Source organism: Ctenopharyngodon idella, chromosome 15 (genome assembly GCF_019924925.1).
Source record: "Ctenopharyngodon idella isolate HZGC_01 chromosome 15, HZGC01, whole genome shotgun sequence".
Taxonomy (NCBI): domain Eukaryota; kingdom Metazoa; phylum Chordata; class Actinopteri; order Cypriniformes; family Xenocyprididae; genus Ctenopharyngodon; species Ctenopharyngodon idella.
Window position 1 is genome coordinate 22,835,751 of NC_067234.1, and position 19,250 is coordinate 22,855,000.

The following is a 19,250-nucleotide window of genomic DNA, read 5'->3' on the forward strand; positions in this document are numbered from 1 at the left end:
ACAAGCCAACAAGCACAACATTTTTCCAATGCTTATTTATACATGCCTTGACATGCATTTTAGATGTTGCAGCTGTGTGTGACTATAAGGCAGCAGTAGTATAGAGCTAATAATATTAGCTATGCATGCTCATGTTATTTCTTTAATCAAATTATGTGCAATACGTAAAATCAGTCAAACAGGTTAAACTGGGAATGAATGAGCCTTTAGACAACAATCTCCTTCAAAGCCTGATCGAATATTAAACCTGGCACATCAAGAGAGTTGCATCATTTGCATATTTCTTTTTCCTTCTCCCTCCATTATACATCCCTCCTCTCTGTTAGCCACCAAGCCACTTTTTTTTCTCCTCCTTTGCATTTTATTGCCCCAATATTAGTTGAAATCCCCCATCTCTCTCTCACACACACACATCTCAGTGGCATGTGGGCACAGGGGTGGGGTGTTCCCTCAGTTTGCATTGTACTACCTCACACCTCCTAATGGCCCGCCTGATAGATACGAGACTGAATGCATGAGGAACAAAGGCAAACCATGATGATTCTCGCTCTCAAAGGAGAGCCTGTGAGTTCATAAATAGGGCACAGTATTTCTCTTAATGCACATTTTACCTATGTGTTTTAGTGGTTCATAATAGTTTAGTTGAATAATTAATATATTTTCACAAATTATTATGTTTTTGTTTGTTACATGCATTCAGCTGAAGTTGCAAAGTCCCATGAATTGTCCTTAAAATAAATTTTTTTTAATGGTGACACCTCAGAGTGAAATGATGCTGATTAGAAGCTTTCGCCCCAAATAGGTACAAACCAACAACAATCAGGGGCCCAAAAACGTGTGCGCTTCACATAAGATTGTCTGCAATTATAAGTGTGAGAGAGGAAAGCTCTCTTCTAATAAGCTCAAAGGGACATTCACCCGCTCCACAGAGTCTGAATGAGAGTCTCTTAGCAGCAGAGCCTCATTATATGTATGTATCATTGAATGTAATGGAGGGTGGGGGCCGAGAGTGGAGGATGACACTTTGACCCTGACGTAATCTACAGGTCTGTGGGAGGTGTGGATGCCCTTAATGACCTGCTCAGTGTCAGTCAATAGCCAAACTCAAATGCATGAATGCTTCATTAGTTCATCTGACTGGGCTTGGCAGTGAGATCATAGAAGATTGGCTTGGTCTTTACTTTGCATTTGTTTTTAATAGCAGACTGTTGCCCTTTTTTATTTTATTTTATTTTATTTATTATTTTAATTTAATTTTATTTTATTTTTATATTTTATTTTATTTTTATTTTTTTTTATTTTATTGGCAATTTTAATAATTTATGATTAAATATAATTTATTATTTTATTAATATTTTTTTAAATAAAAGGAACAAACTTAAACATACATATTCGTTCTTATATTAGTTACAGACCATATTACATTTATTATATACAATTTATTTATTTATTTTGAACTTTCCCAACCCTGTTTATGAGCTTGTTCATAATGAAATGGGCATTTAAATTGAGGTTTTTGTGACACTATTCAGGTGTAACCAGTACTTGATCATTACATCATCCTGCGGAAAAAGAAAATGACCTCACAAGCCCTGAAAAAGTGAAACAGATCATTTTCACAGACCCTTTATAATCAGATAATCCTTCAGCCCTTTGAGGCAGAGACCTGTTAAAACAAACAAAAAAAGAGTATAAAGGCATAAATAAGAGAATACAGGTTACTTCCCCATAATTTTGATACTTTCTATTGGGACAGGGGGTTTTGATTCTTTTTTCTCCTTGCTGTGATGTGGTTTGAAGATGTGAAGGGCTTAAAATAATCACATTATTTCAAAGAGATGAAAAATGACAGGTTCATGAGGCAGTTTTATGAAATGACTTTCCTGTACGCTGTTAAATTTTACTGTTTTTCTTTTTTGTGCTGTGGGCTTTGAGGGACAGATCCGGCACAAGACCGGGTCCAGGTGATGCACACATCTCAGAGATTAGAGCCCACAGCCTTGGGCCATCTGTAGAAGATATTCCAGTCCAAGCGAGAAAGACTCTCAGCCTCAGGCTTTGAATAACAAGGTGTCTCCCGCATATACATAGCCTACTCCTTTTAGCAAAGCCATTTTTTTTCCCCCACAGATTGTGTACAAAACATTTTAGCATGTTAATGAATGAAAAAACCGGAACAGTCGGGTCAGAGTGTTCAACTCTATAACATGAGTGAAGTAATCTAAAACAAATACACGAATGTATTCGAACCACCATTAAGGAAAGTGAATCCACATTCGAATTATACAGTATTGACTTTAGAACTCATAAGGAAGGTGAGGGAGGGACAGTAATTGTTGCATGTGTGCCCTTTTCAGTAACTTAAGTAATTTAAGCTTCGTAATGCTTACAGGAATCAATCAATCTGTGGTCCATAATGGTTGCAGACCATCTCACAATTTGTGAGAGCTTCAGCATGACCCGGCAAATGCAAAGCGTCCATTAACACGGAGTGTCGGATAAGAGCCCCCCGCCTTCTCATGCTCTACATATGAGTTTATAGCCCCACTTTTCCCCAGGGTTCTTTCCCCCCCTTTCTTCTCTGTTATATAGATTGTGGCATATCAAACTGTGCCATTATAACATTTCCAATGGAGAAGGGCTTTTTATTGTACCTGCACTTGCACTACAATTATGAGGTGTTTTCCTTTTCAGTCATTTATTTTGCATTTTAAAAAAAGGTTTAATGATATAATGTAACATAAAACAGCTTGCACTTCTTTTGTAAAATTCTAAACGATTCTAATTCTTGTGGTGTGGTTATATATGAGAACCTTTTATGAGAGGATATGATGGTATAGGCATGTAAATATTTGATAACTTCTAAAAGGACCTGAAAGGCAGACCACATGTAGAGAACCTTTGAATTCTTTGATGTCCTGATACTATAAAGACATCATCCACTGCAGTATAATCTTGCCTAGTCAAAACATTAACCTTAAACTGCACAAGATATTATATTTCACACTATACCTTTCACACACACTGTAATAAATCAAATAAAACTCACAGCTTAATTTTTGTCAACAAAAACAGCTCAGAAAAGTCAAGGCAACACAATTGCTAAATCTTCTTTAGCATAAACTCAACAACAGATCTCTTGATCCGCAAATCAACTCACATTTCTCTTTAACATTGTCTATATAAAATAATTGTTTGCCGATAAGAAAAGGCTTTTTACAACATGAAGATGTTTTATGTATAGTATATCCTTAATATTCTGCATAAAATCATATAATAAAGCTATAAATATGTGAGAAATGAACACCAACAAACAAATAGCCTAACCAAACCGTGATGACAAAAACAACAATAAAAGCTTAAAATAGTAAAACATTCATCCTTCAACTGTAACTGTATAATTTATTCATGCATGCTGGGAACTCACAAATCCTTAACAAAACAACAATGTTTGTGGAGATGACTCTTTGTTATTTTAGTTCTGCCAAGTTTTAGCTGAACATTGTTGCTGTAACGTGCTAAAAACACTCATCTCTGCCTCGCTGACCATGTGTGGTGGATAATGCTCTCAAATATTCTCAACATTTACACAGACTTGTTTCGTGAACATTGTGATGTTTGTTAGTCTAAACAGCCTTTTTCATTTGAACTAATATTCAACGTGCTTAAGATGACAGCCAAAGTGTTGAAGTGAAATGTTAAACTGACTGAAACCCTGTTTATGGATGCTAATGGCTAACTGCTGCTCCTTCTCCACATTTTAAAAACATTTTTTGTGAGAAAACTTCAAAAGGATTGTGTGAGGGGGAGTTTTGTATGCCTGGGTTTGGTCCTTCATGTTTATGTTTCTTTTTTATTTTAACTCTTCAGATTTACCCCATTTTCATGTCATAATATTCTCCAGAGCCACTAAAACCCATTTTTGAATCATTCTAATGAAACACTCAGATGACATATCAGTCTCCTTTATCCCACACACTTACCCGGATAATGTTTATCACTTTCATTATGCATCAAAGCATACAAGAGATTTCAGATGCTCTGGTTTCCTGATAACTGGAATCCTGGAGTCTGTCAAACCAAGACCAGACGTCCAGACAAAGACCCAATATCTGAAACCAAGATCTGACACAAAACAGACCGAGGCCCAAATAAACAATAATGTAAAGCAGTATCAGTGAGAGGGTGTTGTTGTTGTTGTTTTTCTTTGATTAGCACTACCTTTTTTAGTGACAGAAACCAAGACCCACACAACAGAGACAACAAGCCCACTGATCACAAAGGTCTAGACAGGAGAACCTCAAGTGATCAGTAGATTTTACAAATACTACTTTGTAATGGTGTGTTTAGAGTATCAGACGAGAACGTTTAGATAACAGGGTGTGGCTAAGCTAATAAAAACTTGCAAAAAACCTACAATTACTATTGGGACTAATTGACAGGCTGGGTTATCCATTATCCTGCTGTCTTTTTCTACCAAAATTAAAGCATTATAGCAAATGGAAAGCTCTGAAATACAAGATAAAAAGGCCTGAAATGCATTATTAACTAGCTTCAGTCATAACACAAATGAAACGAGCGTCTACAAAGCAAGCAATGAGGCAACTTGTCAAACAGCGTGTTGTTGTTCCTGTTTAATGCCACAAATTTATTCATGGTGGGAGGTTAAACCATTTTTTAAAAAATATGAATGCAATAAGTTTCCTCCCATTCAATTAGTGAGATGCAGAACTAAGTCAAACGATAAGAGATGAATGGGTAAATTTTTCTTTTTTGATAACGCTGGAATCTGCTCTGTACTTTCAAATGCACTGACACAGAAACTGAGATAGCAGAGCAGAGACTGGAGAAATATGAGGAAATACAATATACTGTGCTGTTATTGTTAACTAAAACTAAAACTATTAACGTTTTTGGTAACTGAAATAAAGCTGAAATTAAATTAAATAAAATATTAGATGGAAAAAACTTCTTTAATTTTGCCTTGGCAACTGAAATAAATAAGCTTAATCTTAAGTACTAATATTACCAAAACTCAATTATTAAAATTAATAAATAATATAATACTATATGAATAATGCTAAAATATCTGCATACAACTCAATAGACAAAATAGCATGAAAAATGTTGTGAGATTATAGAAAGATACAGATGTTGGTTCTGCTGAGGCGTGTTTCGTCCTGTTGGGTTTGTAATTCTTTGCAGGTTTCTGTTGTGGAACTATGAAGGTCTGTTTGAGATCCTGTTATTCCATTGACTGAATTTCACAAGCCCTCTGGCAATTTTTCAGACAAAAAACCAGCGCTTTGCGCTTTTCAGACATGGTCGCATTCCAAGTGGGGTCAAACTGCTCCAAATTCCCAAACTCCAAACACATCCGCAGCCAAAGATCTGCCCAGACATCATCACAACTGTCACTTATCACTCACTAAGGGTACATTTACACAACAACAATGTACTAAAAACTGAAAAGTTTTTCACGTATAGATGACAGTGTTGTCGAAAGGATCCCTGTTCACATGGATCCGCAAAAACGACTAAAAACGCTGTACTATTCATGCCAGGCCAGTAGTTGGCAATGTCACTTTGTAAAGAAACACTACACGCCTATAGACTGAACACATAATACGCATACGCATGACGTCACCGTTTTCACAAATTCACATTTTTGTAGTTTACAATCTTGCACTTTTAGGCCCTCAATGTCGTGTAAATTAACAGCTAAAATGCATAAAAGTATTTAGTTTTTAGTTGAAAACGGTGTCATGTAAACTGTAGTTTTTCACAGTGTCCATTAGAAACATGATCATGACAGATAGTTTTCCTAAGTCCATTTTGCAGAGGTAGACGCAGTCCTGGGTTAACGTATTTTGTTGATCCTGGAACAACATTCCTGTCCGAAAATAACCCTACCTATAAGTTACCCCTAAAATCAGAGGGAAATGATAGGTGAATAATTCTGATGTAGAAGCACCTAACTCTGGACATAAGCCTAAACTTGACATCAACTGTAAACTTGTCCCTCAAATCTGATTGGTTGATTGGAATGTTGATCCAGGATCAACAAAGATGTTGATCCAGGATCAACAAAGATGTTGATCCAGGAACATGTTACACTTGGTGAAACCACGCAGACAGATAATTTCCTTTTTCATAATGTATCTAAAACATTGTGGTAACAACAAACAGAAGTAAAACTACAGCATCTGAAAGAAACTCTGTAATATGGAGCACATATTTGCTGGACAATACTGGTGATTGTACTCTAAACTGAAATGTCTTTGCATCTCTTGAGGCTATAAATCTTTAATGAAAAGGTTGTCTCTGACTCAGAGCTCTTAGATCCCTTCACTCCTCAAAATAAAAGAGCGTCTAAGCTGCTTTGTGAACTGGTAAGACTTGTATTGAGTGACTCATAAATGACTGCACAAGTTACTGCTCAAAACTACGGGCAGTAATTTAATGTAAAGAATGTTACAGGAAAAAGACGTCAATTGGATGTACACCACTTTGGCCTGAAGACAGTCTGTCATCATTTACTCAACCTCATGACGTTCCAAACCTGTGACCTTATATATTCTTTGGAACACAAAAGAAGATATTTTAAAGTATGTTGTCCATATAATTAAAGTCAAAGGGGTCCAAAACTGGACAACATTGACTTTCACTGTATGGACAAAACAACAAAAAACAAAAACAGACATCTTCTTTTGTGTTCCGCAAAAAAAAAAAAAAGAGTCACACAGGTTTGTAACAACATGAAGTAAATGACGATGAATCTTTTTTGTTATCTTTTTCTCCATCACAACTAGGGTTCTTTAATTTCAGCCATTTAAATCTCAGCTTCAGGGAATGTTCTCAGAACTTTGGCTAACATTCTGGCAAAGTTCTCTTAGGCCCTGTTTACACCTGGTATTAAGATGCGTTTTGGTCGATCGGATCACATGTGGACAACACTAAATACAGGTGTAAATGGGGTGTAAAATGTTTTGAGCTTTTCCACTTTCGACCACTTCCTGAGGTAGTCGAAAACGGATTCGACCTGATAGCCAGGGTTGCCAGGTTTTCACAACAAAACCGACCCAATTGCTACTCAAATCCAGCCCAAAACTAGCCCGAATCGCATTTCAGGGAGATCCCCTTGGTAAAAATCGCATTCTGGGGGGTAAAACTGTGGACTTGGCAACTCTGATAGCTTTCGTAGTGTTGACGCTCATGTGGTTGAATGCGTTCAAACAGCCGCAAAAGACGTGTAAACGCATTAAACGTTCTGGAAAGCGCGCTAGCCAGATGGGATTTAAACTTTGTCAGCTGAAGACCTAAGCTTGGTTTGAAGACGAAAAATGTACCAAGCACAATGTTCTCTCACCATTCCTGATTTCTAACACATACTCACTTCATTCTGTGTGGTCTTGCAGCTGTCAGAGCGGAAACGAAAGCTGATGCTCTCTGTGTTTTTCCGTCATCTTAGACCCCGTTTACATTAGTGCATTTTCGTTTTAAAACGCCGTTTTAAAATGAAAATGATCCTCGTGTACAGTGGTGTTTCCACAGAGTTTCAGAAATGATCTCCGTCTACACTACATAACCGAAAACGCATGACATGACATGCACACTGGGCATGCACGTACAAGTGTAAACAGTTGCCTCTTGCGCATGTAGGTAGCTGCAGTATTGCAGAGTTTAACTGCACAATGGCTGCTAAAAATTACAACAAAGGCAGCAAAGATTGCAGTTCAGTCTCCATGTTATTGTTTACACGGTCGTCAAGGATGCAGGGCGAACGTGGGCAGCCACGCCATCGTTTTCAAAAGTCTCCATTTTGGTCCGTTTTCAGACTAAAACAGGTCTGCAGCGTTTTCGAAAGTCTCAGTTTTCGAGGGGTGAAAACGCCAGAGTAGTGTAAACAACAGGTGTGACCGTAGCAAAAGTAATGCTTTTTAAAACGAAAACGCAGTAGTGTATATGGGGCCTTAAAGTTTTGAACAAACATTCCTACTGTAACATTAATAGAATGTTTGTTCAGAGATATCTGGTCTTTAATAATGTTCTCAAAACGCAGAACATCTTTAAAAACTGTAGACTATGTGTTTTGAATGTTCATAAATTTGTTTTAAAATCTTAAGGGGAACATTACCAAAAAGATGTCCATCCTTGCGTAGAATTCAGCATGGTGACAGTTTCATGCTGACCTGGTGTGTTATTTGTGAGGAGCATTTTCACAAATCATTCGGATCACCACAATACACATTGACATTTGCCCTCTTTCCCAATCACTCAGTGATTCAGAGGGCAGACCTTCGCTCGGTCTGAAGCAGAGAACATAACGTATCCTATGCATAATGCAGCACTTTTTACATCATCATAGCACAGCCTGCAGGCAGCCTGCTTTGTGTCTCGGCCCCTGTAATGAATTATGAAAGATGAGCAGCACCTCTACAGCTGGAGCCGGTCGGGAGACGTGTGGCTGGGGCTGGTCTATGCTCAGCAGGGGGTGTGCTATAGGACGCACTCAGCCGTCCCATCCCCTACTGCTGGCACGGTCTGGCGCTTCGGCCCTGAACTCTCCTTTACATCTGGGTCAGAGGGTGTAAAAATGCCTCTGCATTCCACTGGTAAAACATGCTGCTGGTGACCAAAATCAAAGCAATGTATGATCAAAAAGAAAATGGTCTGATATGTAAAAAATATGTGTGGCATTTCCTGTGAAGTCATAACTGTAAATACAATTGCTGCATTGGTGATAAACATCATGTTCCAAGCAGCCTGTGTTACACAACTCCTTGAATATTTAAAAAAGTAGTTTCATTAGTAGTCCAGCCATGATCATAATTATGAGTCTTATCATATAAAATTATTGCAGAGACTGTGGTGCATTTTTAATGTTTTAAAAGATCTTTGTCGTTATAACTGAATTTGATTAATGTCATTTTTACATTGAAAAGGTAACAATAAAAAGGTATATTTATACACACATGCTGCAGATGCACATGCAATTACACAAAAATTACAACACATTACTATTCATCAAAGATTCATCACAAAACAATATCAACAAACTGTTTTCTACATTGATAGTAAGAAGAAATGTTTCTTGAGCACCAATTTAGCATATTAGAATGATTTCTGAAGGATCATGTGACACTGAAAACTGCTGGAGTTAATTTAATACACAAAATATATTAAAATAGTTATTTTAATTTGTAATAATATGTCACTGTATTAAGGTATTTTCGATCAAATAAATGCAGAATTAGAGACTTCTTTCAAAAACATATCTTACCGACTTTTGAAGAGTAGTGAACTGTAATGTCATAAAATTAATGTTTTAAATGAGAAATGATGAATATATGAAAATAAAAACTTGAAATGATGAATTTGAAAATATGAAATTATAATATATATGTATATATATATATATATATTACAGTTATACTACGGGGGCTGTTGAATGCTCGAATCTGATTGGTTGACCAACATTCTAAGGTGCGCAATTATTTTCAGCGAAACGGACGGATTTAGTAGCTCCATATCACTTCGCCAAATGATTTCAGTTACATGACTCACCACAGAGTTAATAACTGTGCGGTTCTTGAAATAAACTTATAGTTTCACTATTAGTAGAGACACTGCTGCCGTTATAGATGCATAGATCAGGTAGGCTAATTCACATATACTGATTATTCTCTCTCTCTCTCTCTCTCAACTGCGTTAATAACTGTATCAACTGTATTATTCTGCTATCAAGGCTCAAGCCTTCGTTACTAGTTCTAGAATTACTTTTTGGAATTAGCAACGGAGACGTGGGATGAGATGCGTAAGAAATTAGTCCCCCACACAAGAGTGTTTTAAGGACAAAAACCTGACAAATGTCTTGAAATACAACATCAGAACGGTGTCTTGAGGTGTGGTAACCGTAGTATAAGCGGAATAATTGACTCCGGGCCGTTGAATTCTTAGAAAACAACAATGCACACCCGAGGTGATCCGCTTCGCGTCGTGGCCGCATTACCACCTCGGGTGTGCATTATTTTCTAAGAATTCAACGGCCCGGAGTCAATTATTCCTTATCACCTTTTCACAGACTGTGATGACGTGTTTTAACGGTCATCAATATCGTAAATCCTGCAAAGTTTTTTATATTTTCATTTTTTTAAAAATGTATGTACATTTATAGGACTATACTTAGTATTATATTACCTTTGCATCGAATTACAAAAAAACTAATTAACGCTGCTGTGAGGGTGTTTCTAATACAGCGGCTATGGGAGTGACGGTGAAATTACATATTTCTCTCTTCTGACTGCCGTTATCAATCGCTCTCTTTTTTTCTCTTTTTGAAAGTTGTGAAAACACTATTGTGGAGTTTTTCTTTTGCTATTTGAGCAAATGGAAACACACAAAAAATATATTTAATGAATTCTCTCATTCACCACTATAGAATTTTACCCAACTACGACGACTTCCGCTTCTGAGAAACCCGGAAATGTGAAAAGGGTCTATTAAACTATTGATACTCTCAGCATTGGTTTCTCAAACACATTGGTCTTAAATTACAGGCTGTTTTCAGTGGGGACTCTTCATTCACTCTGTTATTTAGGGCTCTTCACTTGGCCTTAATTTTTTCTTTGGTTAAAACATATGAGTTCATTTTCCAGCAGCTGGTTTTCCCATTATCCTCATACTCAGACAACAGCATAACCCAACATCATAGTAATATTGCAAAGTATCTGAGAGTTGCACTCGCAGCTAATGTTTTACCCACAGTCTCCAGAGACAGACAGAGGCAGATAGGCCCATCTGTCTGGATATGGTACAGTGCATAAATGTTTCATGATTCCTTTCCTGTCTGGTAATTTCTTGCAAACTCCATCTCCAAAAATGACACTACTTGTCTATTTTAAATATATCTACTCCATTAATTAGTTCAACCCTGCCATGCAATTTAACATTACATGAAATTGCATCATAGAGAATTCCATTACGACACAATAAATCACTGCTCACATATTACTTTTAGCCATTGCAATTAGCACATTGCGTTGCAATTGAAATTATGTCATCTTTCTAACTAATAAGGTCACACCCACATCCTCTGAAGAGCTCCTGCCTAGTTTTGTCTTAGTCGACATTCCCATTTCTCAGGTATTGTTCTGATGAAAACCTCACACTCACATTAATTAGAGTTTTACCCAATGGAGGACTGGCGTATTTACTTCTCATACCCCACTGTCCCTCCTCATATATTATTCTCGTGTATTAACTATCCTCATCATCCTATAATGAAAGTCATTTTTCTGTGCATTTATCATGACCTACTTAGCACCATGTAAATTTTTTATATGCAGTGGCTTTTACATTAGAGCAAGGCATCCTTAATATCATTACTGTACTAAATGCTTTTCACAAAATTAATTTGGGGGATATAATATCTATGAACAAATAATAAGTTAGGCTACGCTTTTATCCAGAGTTAATAAAGAGTAACTTGGCACTGTTTGTACTGCAGGACATATAAAAGCACCTCCAGTTCTGAGACTATTGTGCTTCCATCTGAAACAAGAGCTATGCTTACACAGACTTCAATAATCAAACAATTGTCCTCTCTAACACAATAATCTGAAAAGGAAATCACCAAACAGCATTTTCCAATTACGTGAATATGGCCATGAGTAGCCTGATAAGATGCAGAGAATTCCCAAGAGTTTGCACGCTCTACTGTTATAACGTTACCTTCACAGGCGATTGCGACTAACAAACGTTTTACAAGCTTGGTGAAAATACAAACCTTGAATACATTTTGTCGTTACTGAAACCATGGAGAAACAACATTATATTTATAAAATGAAAATTCTGTCATTAATTACTCACCCTCATGTCGTTCCACACCCGTAAGACCTTCGTTCATCTTCAGAACACAAATTAAGATATTTTGATGAAATCTGAGAGGTATGACTCATCCATAGACAGCAATTTAACCACCACTTTCAAGATCCAGAAAGGTACTAAAGACATTGTTAAAACAGTCGACGTGACAGCAGTGGTTCAACCTTAATTTTATGAAGCGACGAGAATACTTTTAGTGCCAAAAACAAAACAAAAATAACGACTTTTTCAACAATATCTTCTCTTCTGTGTCATTCTCATATGTTGTTTACGTCTAGCGCCTCTAGGTTCTACGTCAGAACACGCATGCGTCGTGCTGCTCACATGTACAGCTTTGGCCAATACTGAGCCGGCATTCTGATGTAAACAAGACTTCACTGTGCTTACTGTGCTTTCAGACCGCTGGCGGCGAGAGCGTCAAAGTAACCGGCAACCAATCGGAACCAGAGGATTCCAGAGAACGCAGAGAACACATTGCTTAGCTGGAGAAAATAATGATAAATGTCATCAGGCTTAAATATGTAGTGGCACATACAGCTATGCCATTTCAGACATAGAGTGCAAACAATGTCAGACACCTTGGTCCATGCATAATTTTTCTTATTTATGCCCCTGTACGCAAACAGGGCCACACGTCGTATATTATTGGAAAACCCGCCACAGCAGTTATCAGCCTCTTCTCCATTTTGCTTGGGAACTAATTTTTGGTCAGAACCAAAGTTTACACGACTGCATTCTCTGGAATCCTCTCAAGCAGAGGACCTCTACATTCCGATTGGTTGCCGCTGAAACGCGCCATAGCTTATTACCATAAAGTTGACCTGACTTCAACTCTCCTCGACGCCCACACCGTCCAAGTCACGCTGTGCCGCTGCTCGCTGCCGGCTCACATTGAAAATGAATGACTTCCTGTCACTTTGCCGCTCTCGTTGGCGGTGGTCTGAACTCCGTAAGTATAATGACAGGGAAGAGAAGAGATTGTTGAATAAAGTCGTTATTTTTGTTTGCTTTTGTGCACAAAAAGTATTCTCGTCGCTTCATAAAATTAAGGTTGAACCACTGTAGTCATGTCGACTGTTTTAACAATGTCTTCAGTACCTTTCTGGACCTTGAAAGTGGTGGTTAAATTGCTGTCTATGGACGAGTCATATACCTCTCGGATTTCATCAAAAATATCTTAATTTGTGTTCCGAAGATGAACGAAGGTCTCATGGGTTTGGAACGACATGAGGATGAGTAATTAATGACAGAATTTTAATTTTGTTGGGTGAACTAATCCTTTAACATTTGTAATAGGTGTGCCCTCATAGTGATCACATGACCCTATCAACCATAAATGGATATGTGAAAGAAAGAAAAAAAGGTTCCGGTTCGACAGAAAATCAAGTGACGTGTGTGTTTTCCCTCCGTATAATTTAATACAGTTTACCGGTTATAGCGTCAATAGTATGTGTATATGTATGTACGTAAAAAATAATGTAGGCCTATTTGTTTTGAGACACCGCAGACTACAGATTTTCTGTAGTTTAAGCCTCATTGTGGGGATTTAAACCTAGAACAGTGTTTTGTAAAATTTGCTTTAAGATAACCACAAAGAAACAGCACTTTTGCAACACGAGATTATTCTGTCTATGGAAGGTTGTAGACAATGTGTTGTTTTTTCAAATAATGGTGAGGCTCCCTCTAGTGGTGTTGCATGTTAACAGGAGAGGAAATCATCAAAATTGTTTCCTACAAGCCTTTATTGCATGCAATACGAGTAAAAACTCAACAAATACAATTCAGAAACAATGCAGTTCTTGAAAACAAACAGGTTCCATGAGATCAACTGTCTGAATTTGAAACATATTACATATGATGAAGTATCCAAAATAAAATAAGCATGCCCGTAATCCCTTTTCCAAAATGACACTTTCCTTCCTCATTAATAAAATACAAGTGTGCTAAATCAAAGCAAGGCTCTTCATGCAGCAGTTAGAATAACTTCATGAAGCATGTTTTCTTTCACCTGTTCTTTTAAAGCTGTCAATCCTAAAGCCTTGAGTCCCGCTTTAATGTGGCACATCTTTAGCACAGATCCATTATGATAAATAAGTTTTATCCTCAAAAATCTCCATAAACAAGCATTGCTCCCTGTGTAATCCTCTTTCTGTACATATTTTGTTTTAAAATATAATGTAGAAATCTGAAGTATATAAGTGTTAATGAATAAATTCAGCAATGTTTACTTAAATAATATTTTTTATTTTTTTTGTTGCAATATTTGCATTTCAAATGACAATCGTGTTGTCTGCTAAGCCGACAGATTTATTTTAAAAAGTCAAATATTGATAATATTATGGATCCCCAGTTCCCACCTCCACCAGTGCTGTTTTTATTTGTCCTACGTGAAAAGAGCTCTGGGATTGTGGACAGTTAACGTAGCATCCTGAGTTTGCGGTAAAATGACACGGCCATGAGGGCGGCAACGGTGCCCACAATGACGAGGACAGCCAGAGCAACACCCAGTCCTACAGACGCCCCATTACCACTGTCCTTCTGTGCACTGCTCAGGGCTGTACAGGAATACACGAGACAGCACGTTATTACCAAAACTACTTGTTTTCTGGCATTCTTCTGTAAATGAATCACATTGATGAGGGAGACTTACCTTGTTCCTTAGTAGTAAGAGCTGAAAGAAAGAACAATTATGAGTTAATATCCGAGTACATTTATGCTTCTTGAAATAACTGTTTCCATCACTATCATAAATTATAACAAGGATCAGGTAGAAGAGAGCCATACGGGTGTCCGCTTGAGTCCTAATAGGTCCTGAGGTGATGAGAGTGGTGTCTGAGAGACCATCTTTAATTGTCGTTGTCTGTACGTCTCGTCTCACCCTCACGTTGCATTGCTGATCAATGAAGAGGGAATGGGGGTTAAACAAAACAGCAGGACACATTTAGCCATATTTGAACATTCTGTGCATTCAGAGAGCTTGTTGTACCTTGAACTGGGCGCAGGTGCTGGTTTCACAAAGCCTGGTGATGCAATGGAGGTAGTAGGTGGAAAGGGTCTGGTTCTGCTGCTCGATAAAGCGGAAGGCTGGGAAGCTGAAGCGAGCCCTCTGACTGTTTCCATTCTCCAACATGGTGGTGAACAGATCCTTCGAGCACCTTTTGAGAAAAGGTAAATTTCAAGTATGTTACACACTCTAAGTAAAGCCTGTAAAAACAGGGCCCAATGTACTGTGTTAAAGGCACAATATATACGTTTTCACCACTAGAGGTCGCTTATTCAAAACAAAGGCATAGCTTGCCTTGATTTTGCGGAATCATGGGAGGTGTCGTCTTCAACCGGTCGAAAAGAATCTGACGGGACTGGGGCAGAAATCATATTCATGGATGAGCTAATGTATTAAATATTCATTAACATTACTGTAGTATGAAGCAGGGTGTGGCTGAAAGCCGTTGGAGCGGAACGAGGCCGCTTGAGCGATTGCTAATGAGAGACAAGCGCGACACACGGCTCGAGAGCAGTGGCGCTTTTATTATGCCGCAGATGAGCATTCCGCTTCATGTGTATGTTGGGTAACGCAGCGCTGTTTTATCATATTAGATACATTTGTGTGTTGAAAGTTGTTATGATGCTACTCTATGCTATGCTTTTGCTCGGTTGCTACTATGAGACACTTGTTGCACACTGCAGTAAGCTAGATCGATATTAGGCATGGTAAAACATGGTACTCACGTTAAATCAAGAAAACGAGATTTAAACAATAAGATTTACTGTGTTGAGCTGATTAAACAATGATTCGTTTTCTGTCGATTATTGTATCCAAACAGTTGCTCACCTGTCTAATAAAACACGTAATATATTAAAGCGTCTTTGGTGTTTCCGGAAATCGAGGGTAACGCGGGTATGATGTCATTGATAGGCAATCTGTGTCCAGGTTCAAATTGTTTATTTGTAAAAATTTGTAAAAAAAAAAAAATATTCTAATCGATGAAGCATTCTTAAAATGAATATATTTTATCATTTTGTCAAATATAGAATATCTATAATGTAAAATAATTTATATTTTTAACATTACTTTTTGACCTTTTTCTTGGACTTACGGGACAAACAGATTGAAAAAGGTTGAATTGGAGGGTAGGGCTGAGATAGAGGCGTAGCATCGATCCAGTAGAACATGATACCTGTGGAGGAGGAGGACAGAATCAGTCAATATCTACATAAACTAATAAAGGCATTTCATGGAAGAACCATCAGCAAATGTTACTCACTGTGAAGTCAGGTTTGCTGCTATGACTTGCACATAGATTCTGGTTCTGAGCTCAATGCCAATAGAAGGGATAATGAGTGGAGTAGTGTAGTTTTCATCCTAGAGGCACAATTAAAATTTGGGTTCAGGGACAGAAAACTATATGACAGAGTATAGAAAAAGCTACAGATTTTGGAAATTGGGAAAAGTTTTCCCCTCATTGTGTTTGTACTTTGAAGAGCTGCATGCTTAAAGTGCTGATGAAGCTTCCATTGTTGTCCTTCACTGCAATGGAGGAGGATGACCTGTAGAGGGAGGAAACGTTGCATTTTACAAGTGCCACATAGTTTAAGCTTTCTTGAGTTACCATGGAATCAAACATCTTGTTAAAATTATTATTCAGTTAAGACTGTCAACTGTCAGATGTTTAATACTTTATACCCTACCGTTTAAAAGTTTGGAGTCTGTAAGATGTTTTAAGATTTTTAAAACAAGTCTCTCTTATTTGATTAAAAATACATTAAATATACTGTAATATTGTGAAATATTATTCTAATTTATAATAACTGTTTTCTATTTTAGTATGTATTACAATTTAATTTATTCCTATGATGTTAAAGCTGAATTTTCAGCATCATTACGCCAGTCTTCAGTGTCACATGATCCTTCAGAAATCATTCTAATATGCTGATTTTCTGCTCGAGAAACATTTACTATTATTATCAAGGCTGAGAACAGTTGTTCTGCTTGAAATATGTAATAGGTGTATGTAATAGGATTCTCTGATTAATAGAATGTTCAAAAGAACAGCATTTATTTGATAGAAATCCTTTGTAAAATTATAAATAAGTATATAAATATTCAGACACTTTTGATCAATTTAACTGAATTCTTCTTTCAAAAACAGTAGTGTACGTCAGAACGTATGTGGGTCAGTCCAAAAGTTACAGTCTATCAATCTTTGCTTCTGTTTATGTAAATATGTAAACAACTATGCCTTTTAGCTGATTTAAGTGGGACTCCAAAATTCTCAGAATTTTGACTAAAAAAAATGACTAGACTGGGAGACCAAATGGCTTGTTTAGGATTTTTTTTTTATTATTATTTCAGCAGGATTAATCTATTAAGAGAGTTAAAATATCTTACACATCAACTTGTGTATTGTTGATCAGGTACTCGAGTGGATATGCACAGGAGTAAAAATACTTCAGCTCGGCGTTGTAGGTCACTGTTCCTGTTGTGGGGTCGAAAGATCTGACCACCCCACTGATGTTGACCGTCTGGATGTTAGAGAAGTCCGAGAAGACCCCGGTCCCTGGAGCGCTGGTGGTCTATAAAGTGAGACAATAAAATGAAAAAGACTTACATCGAGGGAGAAGTAATTACAGAGAGTGTTTTGAATACTATTCAACAAGATGATGCTCTCAATGAGAGTAGGAGTAACACTGCCCCCTGTTGGTAACCACAAAGTTTGCTGGCTTGGGCACTTCTCAACTCGTCAACTCTAAGATGAGTTTTTGGTTTAAACTTCCTCTTTTTAATTATTATTAGGGAAGACTTGCAAATACAGTTTAAGATGCAGTAATACTCACGCGGAAGATGCTGCCGCAGGCGTCTAATTGCCTGAGAGGAAAACTGAAGCGCACGACTGGAGGAGTCGCAGTCGCATCCAGCGTTCCTCGACACAGCGGATCATTTGCAATTTGATTCAGAATCAACAAGGACTCGTTATAGCCAGTGTAAATGACCGGGCAAACCTGGATTGCCAAATTTATAGATTCAGTCCCACAATACACTGCGATGTCGGTGTACTCTGTAAAACAAAGACAAGCTCCCTAATGTCTTTCTTAAAAAACGGATTCATTATTTTAGTTTGTTTAAAGGCAATTACACTAATCATTGAAGACAAAACATGCAGGGTAATACCTGGACGCCTGAAGGAAGTTCCACAGTCAGAACCAGAAAGAGCCAGGTGGCCTTGAACCATCGCACCCAAAATCAAGAGGCTGAGTAGAACCATGTCAGCTATTTGCTCTTCATAAATGTCCAAAAACGACCAATAAATGACTCTCAGCACTCCAGAGAAAATCTTGAAGGTATCCTTACTGTTAAAGATCCTTTATCGTCTCAAAGTGACTGTTGGATTAACTCTGACAGGCTTCAGTCTGTTCTTTATATATATACATGTGCGTGTGTAGGAAAAGTTAGTTAGAGGACTTCCGCAGGATTGGACCAAAACAAGGTCATTTGCTATTTGGTATGCTTGTTTGAGTTCTCAAGAACAATTCACTTTTGTGGATAAGGTACCATTACCTTGAGGCAAAACTTGAAACCTTACACATCACCTTTAAAGTTAGACCATAAACAATGACCACTGTCTTTGTCATCTTGTACATCCTGAAACATACTAACATGTAATTTAGTAAACTAAGTACAAACTCCATTGAAGAAACACACAATATGTGGAAGGTCTTGTCTTCTCTCTTTGGACCTAAATGTACAAGTCTGTCAGTGTAAACTCTGACCTTGGATGCCTTTTAGGAGGTTTGTTACCTTAAAGTCTTGATGGACACGGGATGAAATCTCACGTGTAGTGATGGTTCATATTTGATGGTTGTGACAGTGATTGTCAAAGGGATATTCTGAAGGGATTCATTGTGGAACACAAAAGATCATTTTAAAAATGTTTATGTTTTCTTTGTCCAATGAAAGCCAACGTTGGACTAGACTTTCATTATATGGAGAAAAACAGTATTTTTTTGAGTTCTAAAAAATAAAGTCATACAATTTGGAACAACATGAGGGTGAGTAAATTATGACAAATTGTTTATTTTTGTGTGAACTTTCCTTTTGATAGTGTCGAGTCTACAAATGAACAATGATTTAGTAATTCTGAAGCTTTTTGAATAGTAAAGTTAACAACAAGAAAAAGTAGTTTCAAAACTGCAAAACTTGTTGTGCTTCATTTCTATAGCATGTCAATAGCGAATAGGGTGAGCTGGTAAACTGGTGTTAGACTCTAAATTGGGTTATGTTTAATGTGAAAATGAGGTACAAATATAACAGAAAATACCAATGGAATTGTAATATGAACCTGTCAGCTGAGCTACCTGGGAAGGAC

The 19,250-nt window shown here is 37.4% G+C and overlaps 1 protein-coding gene across 1 annotated transcript; it reads right to left on the reverse strand.

Moving 5' to 3' along the window:
* Window positions 1–13,610: 13,610 nt before the first annotated feature.
* si:ch211-229d2.5 (zona pellucida-like domain-containing protein 1) lies at window positions 13,611–18,516 on the reverse strand. The gene is made up of 10 exons (XM_051862515.1): window positions 18,502–18,516; window positions 17,722–17,964; window positions 17,276–17,460; window positions 16,362–16,434; window positions 16,152–16,249; window positions 15,984–16,064; window positions 14,873–15,041; window positions 14,671–14,779; window positions 14,537–14,557; window positions 13,611–14,441 (listed from the first exon to the last, which is right to left on the reverse strand). The coding sequence occupies exons 1-10, from the start codon at window positions 18,514–18,516 to the stop codon at window positions 14,302–14,304; spliced, it is 1,134 nt and encodes a 377-aa protein (XP_051718475.1). The 3' UTR covers window positions 13,611–14,301.
* Window positions 18,517–19,250: the final 734 nt, after the last annotated feature.